The sequence below is a fragment of the Amblyomma mixtum genome, chromosome 1 (genome assembly GCF_055824585.1).
Source record: "Amblyomma mixtum isolate Tamu chromosome 1, ASM5582458v1, whole genome shotgun sequence".
NCBI lineage: Eukaryota > Metazoa > Arthropoda > Arachnida > Ixodida > Ixodidae > Amblyomma > Amblyomma mixtum.
The window spans coordinates 227068078-227080234 of record NC_143012.1 but is presented as its reverse complement, the minus strand read 5'-3'; the positions used below and the strand labels follow the sequence as shown (position 1 = coordinate 227080234).

The window sequence follows — 12157 nt, the reverse complement described above, 5'->3', positions numbered from 1 at the left end:
GTCTGAACACAAATTCCCCTAAAAAAGATACTAAAAAATCAGCTGGTGGTATCACTGGCCACGATCAGCGGTGTCCTGTATTACTCCGCTGGCCAGTTTCAACAGTGAACGAAATAAGCTTTTTAAAGTTTGACTGCATCAAACAAGCCACAGGCATCAATATTCTTGAGCTTACATTTTCGTCTCGCGATTAGCTGCTTGTTTAGATTACAAGATAAGCTTTTACACCTATGCGGGTGACCACAGGACAGTTGCGGAGCTGTCATTAAGACTACCGAATAAATATTTAAGTTTATCAACTGGTTAACGCCTAAAATTTTTGAGTAAATCAAAAAGATTTTTTTATTGGTTCAGGTTTTTATATTTTGTGTTGTCCAACGTTACAAGCATACGTGCAAGGCTCCCCTCAAGGGCCCTTAAGATTTCAATGATCATTATGAACCTCGTGAACATCGGCACCCGAGGTAGACAGCACGCTGAAGATGCCGTGCTGGTTCAGTTGCACTTTCACCTCGACCTCGGAGATCTCACTCTCAGAGGAGGGCGCGACTTGTTTTACATTGAAGGTGCTCAGCAGCAGGTCAGGGTAGGGCACTGCTGCATCAGCCGTGTACCTGGGTGAAATGCGTGCAAGGTTATCGTCAGAGGAGCCAGTACTCACATCAGCTAAAAACTGCACGTGCTTCATTTTTTGTACTAGCAAGTCTTGCCACTTACAAACATACTGAGTCACTCCTTCACAGCTCTGTATCAGTGCATACTGTGAAACAGCCCTATCTTTCTGACTTGAGAAACAGACTAACATTTCGGCACAAGGCATGCATTTGAGGTCTTGCAATGACGTGCACTATACCGCGTTTCATACATCGCGTGCAACGCGGGGAAAGTGTGTTGTGTTGTTTTAGGTTTTATTGCACATAGGCAAGTAATGCCATGCGCCAAGCGTGAGACTTAATAAGTTTCATGATGTAGGTGTTAGCAGCGCACACGAAACAAGGATGGACAGAAAAAGGGAATGAAACACAGCGCTGCGAGACTAACCAAGACAGAAGGATGGGAAACAGAAGAGACAGAGCCCGATGTACTTGAAATATAGGTCAGAATTGTCTTTTCTGGGGCTAGTTGGTTTTTCATGATGTAGGTGTTTCGTTCCCTTTTTCTGTCTGTCCTTGTTTCGTGTGCGCTGCTAACACCTACATCATGAACAACCAACTAGCCCAAGAAAAGACAATTAATAGGTTTGTTTCGTAGGAGGGAGTTAAAAAGTTCTTAAAAAATATTAGCAGGATGCTTAAGCTTCGCCTTAAAAGAGTAGACCTTTTCCCCGTTTTTTATTCCTTTTCTTCCTCATTTCTCATCGAACACGAATCAACAACCGCATTGCCGATCACGATAGTCGATTATAATCACAACTGCGGATCACATTACCGATTACGAATCAGAATTATCGTTCAGTATCTAGTTCGACCAATCCATACAGCATGAAGGAAGCCAACACTCGCCGAAACCAAGGTGCATAGTGGATGTCTTTTTCTTTAATTTGTAGTGTTTCATCAATGAGAGATTAATAAAAGCAGAAGGAAAAACAACCACATGACGCCAATGGGATCTGAACCCACGAACTGCAAATTTCGCGTCCGGTGCCCTACCAACTGAGCTACGTCGACGGCTGTACGATCTTCAGCTTTCAGGCGCATTTCTGTGTAGTGTAACCGAACCTTGAGAGTACACAAGGAAATAGAAAAGAGGGGCTCGATATGACATAAATGACATAATAATATATGACATAATGACGGAAGCCAAACCAGGAAGCATATAATATATTTTTTTTTTGAATTTGTGGTGTTCATCAATATAATATTAATAAGGTGATTGTGTATATCATTCTTAAAGATCATTGATTAGAAAGCAGAAGAAAAAAGACGGCTGTCCGATTTTCTGCTTGCGGGGTTCGCACTGCAACAGGATAGGGCTGCGGGAAATAGACGAGGTAACCGAAGGAACAAACAGTGACCGTCTTATCCGTTTGTTTCTTCTGCTCCCTCGTCCACTCTGCACTGTGGCGCACTTACAAGGCTTCCAGCGTGAAGGGCTTGCTCCGGTAGAAGGTGAGCATCTTGCTGAACGGAAACTGGTGCCAGCGCGGGAACACCTCGGCGTAGTCCACCTCGACTGCAGATCCCAGTGCGTAGCACAGCTTGATCGGATACGGCTGCGCGTCCACCACCTGGAACTGGCGCACCTTGAAGATGGGCGACAGCATCGCGCACTGCAGCGCGCAGCCCCGCGCCACGGCTTCGTCCTGGTTGAGCGTCGTCGACGGCTCGCGGCCGAACACCTTGCGCACCAGCTCCCTGATGGCCGGCATACGTGTGCCGCCGCCCACCAGCTCGACGGCGTCAACATCGGCGGGCCGCAGGCCGGCCTCCTGCAGCGCCCGCACCAGCGTGCGCTCGGTGCGAGTCAGGTGCACGGCGGCCATCGCCTCGAACGCCTCGCGCGTCATCTTGCCCGCAACGTCGCGGTCGTTCATGAAGCACTCGATGTTGAGAGGCAGCTCGTGCGGGTTGGCGCTCATCTGCTTCTTGAGCTTCTCGCACTCGGTGATAAGCCGGATGAGCGCTTCCCGGCTTCCCGTCAGGTTGTAACGCTCCTTGAACTCCTTCATGAAGTAGCGCACCAACACCATGTCGAAGTCGCGACCGCCGACGCCCTCGAAAGCCGTGGCCATCATCTTCAGCCGGTCTCGGTTGAAACCCACGATGCCAACCTGCAGCTTCGAGTGGCCCATGTCGACGAAGGCAACGATGCGCGGCTTCTCCTCGGGTAGATCGTTCTTGTAGAAACCGTAGCTGAGGGCTATGGCAGTGGTCTCGTTCATCAGCTTCAGGCAGTTGAGCCCCGCGATGCGCGTCGCGTCCAGCATCGCCCTCCGCTCGGCATCCGTGAAGAAGTGGGGGACCGACACCACGCAGTCGTTTACTTCTATATTCAACGCCGTCTCTGCGATGTCCTTTAACTTCGCAAACAGCATGGCTGTGATTTGTGTGATGGAGAAGGTCATGTCTTCGTTCAGGTAGCGGACGCGGACGCGGACGCCCACTCGCCCTTGGCCTAAGTCGAACAGCGGATACGGCAGGAACGTAGACTCGTGCTTGACTAGCGGGTCACCCAGTCTGCGGCCCTGGAGCGTCTTGAAACCGAAGACCGTGTTCCTATAGTTCGCCACATGTTTGTCCTTGGCCGACACGCCCAAGTCGAGCGTCTTTTCGTCGAACGCAATATAGGACCTGTCGAGAAAGGGAATGCGATACAGAGTTACGCACGCGAGAATCGTGTCGGAAAACCGGTACTCAAGCTCTCGCCCTTCCATGGTCACGTGGGTCAGCGGTGCCTTATTAGTACCGGAAAAAAAATTAAAGGCGTTCTAAACGAGGTGAGCAGATAAAAATTGCTCAATCCTTACACTGTGTGGTCACGAACACTTGAATAAAGTATACTGAGGGGTCATTAGGGGATGCTTACTGTTTGAACGAAGAACGTAGAGTAGAGACAGCGCACATGTAGTTCCCGTCCTGTCCTCGCTTTGTCAGTGCGCTGTTTCCACGCTATGTTCTTAAACGCCTGGGCTAAACACTATACACTTCTACAAACTGCAGAGAACCGACAATCGTGCGCGAAAGTTGGCGAGCCCATCCGCCCATCCCAGTCACTTTCACACTCTCGTCCTCCTCCGTGCGCGTTGGCAGCTGGCGGTGGGGCCGAGTTGGGGAGTTCGACACTTGTGCCCACCCGCTGCAAAGGGGATAGCCACATTATCATTTTCATCATTAGCAGCGCCGGCCACGCGCCGATCTTTGAGCGTGCAAAATATGACGAGAAGAGAGCGAAAGTCGCGGAGACGCTGAAATTCACATTTTGACGGATAACTCAGCATCTAGAACATCCTCAGAAACTGGCGTTCGCACAAGGGGCGGTGGACACGCAAGACAGACTGATAGTCTCCGGCACAAAGCGGCTGTAAGTTCGTCATACGCAAATATGCGAGGGGCAGAATTTCTCAGGCAGCAATCAACATATTGGGCCAAACAAGAATCTTAGAACTATTGAATTGATATCGGTTCCAGCTCATTCGGGGAACCCTGGTAACGAAGCGCCACACATCAAAGCTCGAGTATTCGTCAGCCGAACAGGAGACGCTGTAGTTACTGAGAGTTTCCCGAAGTACGGCCTGACACCATATCACGACATTACTAATCATTTTAAATTAGAGAGGAGGATATTCCTCCCTCCAGACATAACCGTAGATAAGGAGCAGGAGACAACCTGGGGGCGATTTCATACACGATTCTTCCTGACTCCTTACTTACTACCAAAATTCTATCCCAGTGATTACGACCAGGAATGTGCATTATGTGGCGAAATAGCCACTTACGAGCACATATTGCGGAACGGTAAAGAGGAGCCACCACCGGAATCTGTAATACAAGTTCTTGCTCTCGAGCGATGGGAGGCCCTGTTGGCCCGCTCAGATCTCTGCGTTAAAACCCGGGACACTCAATTGGCTACTCAGGTCGCTGTCAGCCGTGCACCTAGCACGGATCGTGTGGATTTTACCTTTTCTGACGAGATAAATGTTTTTCAATCCAATCTGGGAGGCGCATAAAAAAAAATTCTAGCTGGAGGATATTCACGAAGCTTCGTCCTTGAACATCCCAGGCATACCACACCATTATTGAGAGCTCCTTACGGAGCCCCTTTCATGAACGAAAACTAAAACGCACAGCTCCGCTGCGGTGATACTCCATGTAGCACCGAACATTAGATTCGTCTTATAAAAATGTTATGTAAGTTGCAGTAACGTTACATGTTTCATTGGAACGTTACATCAGTGTTTAAAGACTAACATATAACGTTATATGTTATATATAAACATTATTTTAGCATTTATAGTAAACTATACTCTAACCACGACTTTTAAATATTATTATAAGGTTAGAAATAAACAATGTTATATGTTGTGTCACAAATATTGTTTTAAGTTCCAAGTAATCATTGCTTTATTATGGTCTTCTATACATTATTATAATGTTTGAATCGTACCAATAACACAACATCACAAATACATTTCAAGCATTGGGTCCCAGAAGTTTTCCTACTGTTCTTACAGGGAATACGTTTTTGAACTAGCAGCACTTTGCAATTAAATCACTTATATTGTACGCGCCATAGACTGAGTGCAAAGTCCCATTATTTTGCCAGAAAACTTTGGTGATTACCCGTTTCCCATATTCACTCAGTATTGGGTACATAAGCTTCACTCCATAGAATCCTTTCGGAGGTGCAAAAGATGCGGGTTCGATCCCGGCCGCGGCGGCTACAATTTCTTTGGAGGAGAAATTCTAGAGGCCCGTGTACTGTGCGATGTCAGTGCACGTTAAAGAACCTCAGGTGGTCGAAATTTCCGGAGCCCTCCACTACGGCGTCTCTCATAGCCTTAGTCGCTTTGGGACGTTAAACCCCATAAACCAACCAACCAACCTTTCGGAGGTGAGTGCATATATATACGAGTTGAATGTTGTGCTGTATTCTGGAGCCTAAGTGTCGCCCTCTTTGCTGATCCTTGCAAAGGGTTGATTAAATTTTGTATCGTCGCACCGGCGGGCCTCTATGCTCGTATAGGGTCACTTCTTCTTTTTGGAGAATGCTCAATTTATGTTAGGAAAAGGTTATTTGAACCTTACTTCATAACGTTACAAAAACGTTAGAAAAAAGGGCATTAAGAACACGCAATTATTTATTTTATTTACAAGGTACTGCCGGCCTCAGTTTGAGGCCTTAGGCAGGAGTGGGCATATCAATAATGCATCAAGGAAATGCACATAACAAAAATTCATCACAAGAATTCAAGTGAGAAGGAGAGAAGAAATCAAGCAGTAATAATAGTAACGAAAAGTAAAGCGCGACAAAAACAACAAGGCGCGCACACAGCAGCACGACACAACCACGCATGCTCAATCACTTGAGCAAGAAACGAAATTAACGTTTGAACAAAACAAAAATGTAACAGTGTTGTAATGTTTCGATGCTACCTGGGTTGTGCCTGTAAAGCGTTACATGTGGCTTCATGCGGGGGTCTACACCAAGAACTATAGCTAAAAATTGGGCAACTTACGGCGTGGTTCGCTGGCCGTACTCATTGGCGATCGTTTCGATGCCACCGCGATGAACCGCGATGCAGCAGTTCTGATAGCCGAAGTCGAACCCGATCACTGACATGGCCGTTCACCTGCGGCTGACGCACACACAGCGCCTTGGGTATGATACTGATCATGAACAGATATCGCGCTTACTACAATGAATTAGCAGTGAGCTTCAAGAATACCGCCGCTTAGACTTTTACACCCTTACTACACCCTTACGTCGGCGACAGAAGGGGCCTCTCGACCAAACAAAAAAAGTTTTGTGCTTTTGCGAGCTGCCGACACGAGCAGAGCTCTTACCAGTTATGAAACTCCGCTTCCAAAAATGGCTAATCGCTGTAGCCTTCTCAGGTGTTTACGAATAGCTGCGCCATCTGGAAGGGACCAATAAAAGCTGTTATCACATGTCGCCATTGTTTTCTGAAGAGCGTTTTTTCTCCTTCTTTTACTCCTTAATTTATCTTCCGGAAAGAGCCAATGAAAGCTGTTCTCGCATGTCACCATTGTTTTCTGAAAAGCGTTTTTTTCTTTTTTTTTTACTTCTTATCTCTCGGACTGTTATATCAGTGATTTTCTTTATTGTATTTCTTTCACTGATTCTGTTGCTAGGCGGTTGTGAGAGTATCAGCAATATCTCGACGTTTGCAGTTTGAGCACAGTTTAAGTTATCGACCGTGAGCGGCGCTGAAATCTGTCCCTCTATCCCTTTTGAATTCTCGACTGGCGCGGCCGTTACAACAGCCCGGCGTCCTACGCGTGTTTCACGAGCTCCGTCAGTCGCGTTATCTCGGGCGGCGGACGCTATCGCTGGCCTTGCATCACTGTGCACTTCGGCGACGTGTTCCTTCGCGTGTTAGTAACGACGGTGCAGCGGCAGCTCCGGTGGTATTTGGTTTTTGTGGTCGTGACCTCCGAAATGGTGAAGAATGCAGCGAGACCCGCAGGGATGTAGCGAGCCCCGCTACCTGCGTATGGTTTCTCGGTCTCCGGAGCTCATTTCTGCACCATGCATCAAGAACTATGATTTAGTCAGAGCTATTAGCGAAACAGTCATCGTGCTTGGTTCGCAGAAGAGTCGGCGCATCGTGGGAATCGATTATACATATTTGCGTTAACTGAATTTATTGTTGTCGCGTGTATTAGCGTATATCAGCACTACGTGAGTGCTTTGTTTTCATGTGTTTACATAAGTACTGAACAGTTTTTGCAATTATGGACGATTTAACGGCTGTGCACGGAATCATGGTTCATGTATTGCGCGAACTGAGTGTGCATGGAATGATCATACATGTGCGGCGTGAACCCGGTGTGCACAGAATGACATGAACAGAAAATTTAAGCTGCACCGTTTGACATAAACCTGACGCCTACATGATGCGTCGACCGACACACTTTTATATCTAGTATAATGCACTGAATGCCAGTACATAGACATGAAGCGTATTTGCGAAGCAATACCTCTTTCAGACTGAAAGTAACGGGAAGGCTATGCGAATAAAAACATGCAAAATGTCCGCGCAGAGCAGGCAGACCACAATACATCTGCCCGCTTCCCCTAGCGGGTAGTGGGCCAGCCCGTGCATGAAGTGGCCGCCATGCGAACACCCCCCGTGCTCGCGTGTTTCGGTCGTCTGTTATCAGGAGATAACAGACGACCGCCGCAGTTACGTTCGCTTCTTGCTATGAACGCATTGGAAGGAGGAACTGGCGTTATCGTCTGTAATACGTGGCCAACGTAGGGAAGGGGGGGAAACGGTTTTCATCATTTAATCTCACACTTCCTGTCCTATGCGCATGCGCAGCGTTGCTATAGCGACAGAGACGCGGCTAGGCGCGTCGTCTGCTTCCCACGGCGCCTCGGCCCCAAGCCGTTCGCGGCGCTATCGTGCGCTGCAAGTTAGTCACGTGCTTCAGCATTCGCGCCAAATTTGCGGGCGGCGGTTTCGCCTCGCCATGGTGGGCGTTGTGTCAACGGAATCTCAAGAAGAAATTCTTAGAAGAGATTTGCTGGATTTAGAGAAGCAAGGAAACATGTGGACAGGATATTGCCGCGAATCTTTGTAGCGTTTGTTTGTTGTGTTTATTTGTTCATGCTTCAAGGCTGCCGGCACGCCACTTTATCGCTTAGTTTGTGACGCAAGAAGCGCCTAGAATTATCTCAATTGATCGCATCCGGACGGAGCCGATTCTAGTTTGCGCCAGAATGTTCTAGTAACTTCTAAAACTTTAGCTCGAAGGTTCGCTATCAGCTTTAAAGAGAGCACGGTCGACAGCGGCGGTCATTCTGTTCGACGACCGCCGAGCACGCTTGTTGCTACGCCGCCGCCGAGTGATTCAGTTCTTTGCGGGCGCAAGTCAGCCCGAATAAAGAGTTTCGTTTCGAAGACATTCTCGCTGTGTTCCTGTTCGCCGGACTCCAGTCACCATTACGTGACAATATGCACCATCTCGCGAGGAGTTTGTGTACCTTCAACGGAACCTCGCCTTCATCAACATAACTTTCCGAACTGAGCACTGTTAAAGTATAAAAAGTTCGTGCATGCGAATTATTATGGCGGCATGTCTCATTACGTTGTGCTTACGTCGTCGAGTAAGTTCGTAAAGCGCACGCTAAAATAAGGTACAGGCGTGCACCGCGGCTTCGGCTCAGCAAGGGTACTAACGCGATGGAAAGAAATGACAACACGGAGCGCGTAGGTTGCCGTATGGACCCAAATCTCACAAAAACTACGGCTTCCAAAAATTAACGCACATAATACCCCATACATTTAACACCTGCCCTAACCAAACAAAACTGTCGCTACAAAGTATGTCTGATGCCAGTTACGGAGAGACTGTCCATGAACACTTCTGTGAAAGATATGGTTTCTTCTCAACCTCAAGTACCTTTGTTCCCGTTCTATGCTTCCTGCAGTGTTCTGCATAATTAATTTATCGCTGCATTTTTGTTGTAATAATTCCGGTGTAATGTGTGCAATCTGTGTTATTTTTTCATATTTTAGAATTTCCAAGGGATACAGGATTTTTTATTTCTATCGGGAGAGGGCAGGCCTTCTTCATGTGTTGCTAGACGCTTTCAGCCTGCTCTCTCTCTTTCTCTCGCTCTCTCGGATTTGCAGTGTGTGTACTAGCTAAAACGAAATCAATAAAGAGAGAAAGAAAGAAAAAGAAAGAAAAGTCTGATATTCTACAGCCACTGATAATCAATGAAGGCGAAACGCAGAAGGTGGCCATGTGCTTTGGGATTTCAGTGCACATTAAAGATCCCCAAGTGGCCGAAATCATGGTTGATTTTGTTGTTCTCAAGAAGGTAATGGCGCGTACCCATTGCGGGAGTTTGGCTTGGACACAAGCGGCGACTGATAGGTGCTCCACAAACGTTTTTATTAGGGTGCGAATATTCGAAATTTTCGAATATAATTCGAATATTATATTTTTAGTATTCGTATTCGATTCGAAATCCAAGTATTCGTGTTGTTTCGAATATTCGACCCGACGCGAATATTCCTACCGATCCGAATATTCTATTGCGAGCACCGGCGTTCATTTCGGTCCGCAAGTCTTATCGACAGAGGCATAACAATATGGCGGCGCCCAGAGCAATGCGTAACGTTGGGCCATGCCGTAGCTGACTACGTTGGTGAGCTTTGTGGCTACACCTGCGAAGCTGGTATAGTCAGAGCTGTGCACGAAATACCTCGCAATACGTGCCAGTTCAGTGCCAAGTAAGAGGGCATTTTTGGGGCTGGAGAAGTCGCTTCAGCTAGAAGGGAACAAACTACTACTGCTTGACCATGTGGAGCAGCCGGTGTTTCCCTTCACAACCTTTTATGTTCATCCCAGCAACGCGCTTTTGTGCTTATGGCAAGCTAGCATTAATCAATGCTGTGTACTAGACATCTTCTCTGATATTTCTACTCTTCTAAGATTAATGTTCGAGACTTTGATACTTTTTGAGCAGCCACACATATCTTTTGCGTTCATTTTATCACTGATAGTTGAACTGTGATGTTCTAGGGTGCTCAAATAATGTTGTGTAGTTGTTAAATGCGTCTGTCCTTGATTATTCGGTATTCGATTCGATATTCGGAACCAAGTATTCGTATTCGATTCGTATTCGAAAAATTTGATATTCGCACACCCCTAGTTTTTATTAAAAATAACAAAGGAACGCAGACTGAGTGATTAAAATTGAGAACAAATCGGTTGCTGTGAGATGGGTAACTGAAAATGTAAGTGGGGCTATGCGTGCAAAAGTTTGGATGTTGATGAATTTTGAACATGAATAGTCGGAAGATCGAATTCAGAAAGATTATAGGATGGCAGCTGTTTCGTTTCTAAAAGGAAGCTTTGACTGTCTGAGAGCACATTCCTGTTGCTTCGGCAAAGGGTAGAAATACGAATAGAGAGAACAACCAGACAAACTCAGACCGAGCTGTCGTAACGGTTGTTCTAGCAGACGCCTCCATAAAGAAGTGAAGCGGCGGCAGGATAACAAGAAATGATCTATCGTTTCGGGTTCAGCGCAGAGCAGGCACGAAGGGGAGACCGCCAGACCAGATCCATGGAGTTAGAAGATTAAAGGAGGTACGCGACAACGTAGACGCGTGAAAGAAACCTCAAGCTTGCGCAATCACTATTCTTTACTGCATCAAAGGATGCTTGCAGTTGGGAGCGGAGGTAAGCACTGAAGCTCACATTCTTTCAATAGCAGATGCGTGCGGAATCGGCACGCAGTAAAATATGCACAAGGCGGGAGGAGAGTCATGACTAGGCCTTGAAACATTGCCTTCGCCAAGATATCTGCAACATCATTTAAATGAATTCCTCTGTGGCCACTCGCCCATACCAACCGCAATGAACACGCTTAAGGTGGCAACAAAAATTTGAGCAAGCGCAGTGTCTGTGATTCCGTGGACGAAATTATAGTGGAACGCAGGGATAATCAATCCATCATAATTATGGCAGAAGAAAAAGAGTTGTCCTGGCAGCCGGCCTGGGCATGGCCCAACGCGACTTCCCGATCAGCGCCCTAGACGTTTCGCCATCGGTTGGCGCTTCCCGCATAGAAGACGTGTAGTTGATCATGCCAACCACTACCACAAGTAATAGTACTGACATGCGACAGAATGGTGGAGGCTGTTTTACGACCGTGCGCAACCATCCATACTACAAAGAGTTCACCGAGCGGAGATCTTGCAGACCACATCAGGCGCGTTGATCATCTACAGCCAGGGGACAAGGCCTACCAAACCTCAGCTTATCTCACCGCACGCGATACATCATATAAACAGGTTATCAGTGATGTGGCTAATATGCGCTCCCTACAAGCCCCAACGCTTTGCGCCCGTATGCTCGGGAAATCGAAAACCGGTCTTGTCACCTTTGACGGCCCACAAATTCCAAGGATGTTGCTTTATCATGGAGGGGAGGTAATATGCCGACCATGTCAAACAAGTCTGCGGCCTTTTACTCAAAGCGGATCACAGAGCAGATGTTTGCCGTACCCCAGAAAACACGCGCGGAACGAACTGCACAGAAAACAACACATGGAATGAGCACACATGTCAACCGAAGTGTTTACTGTATGGCGGCGACAATCCGGTCACATATCACTACTGTCCAGCCTTATAAGGCGCATCTCGTCGGCGTCCGAAGTGGGAACGACAACAGCAGAGCCCCGCAACGCACCACAGAAATGGAAGGTGTTCTCAAAGAAGATCGGGGCCGACCACCCCAAAAATCCACGGCTACAGGAAAAGGGACCAATCAAGAAGCAAATCTGGGTCCAAGAGCCGGCCGAGGGATAAGGCACCTCGGTAGGAAGGATCGACATCGACTACGGGAGCTGACGCGCCCGTACCAATGCTAAAACGCGGGAGACGCCCACGTGTGCAAGGACCACGGATGACAAGAAACCCGGGGGAAGTTGTCGAAAGTGAGCTGGGTAGAGC

General features: G+C 47.5%; 1 protein-coding gene across 2 annotated transcripts in view; it reads right to left on the bottom strand.

Moving 5' to 3' along the window:
- Positions 1–36: 36 nt before the first annotated feature.
- Positions 37–12157, bottom strand: part of LOC149371085 (heat shock 70 kDa protein 4-like) — an 82804-nt gene continuing 70683 nt past the window's right edge. Inside the window, exons 3-5 of one of the 2 annotated variants that reach the window (XM_089584711.1) lie at positions 6176–6289; positions 2073–3290; positions 37–614 (exon numbers count right to left, since the gene is read on the bottom strand). In XM_089584711.1, the coding sequence (XP_089440837.1) occupies positions 425–614; positions 2073–3290; positions 6176–6279 (1512 nt within the window). In that variant the 5' untranslated portion in view covers positions 6280–6289 and the 3' untranslated portion in view covers positions 37–424. Of the gene's footprint in view, positions 615–2072; positions 3291–6175; positions 6537–12157 lie in introns of those variants that run through there. The other variant, XM_089584704.1, reaches the window with a different exon arrangement.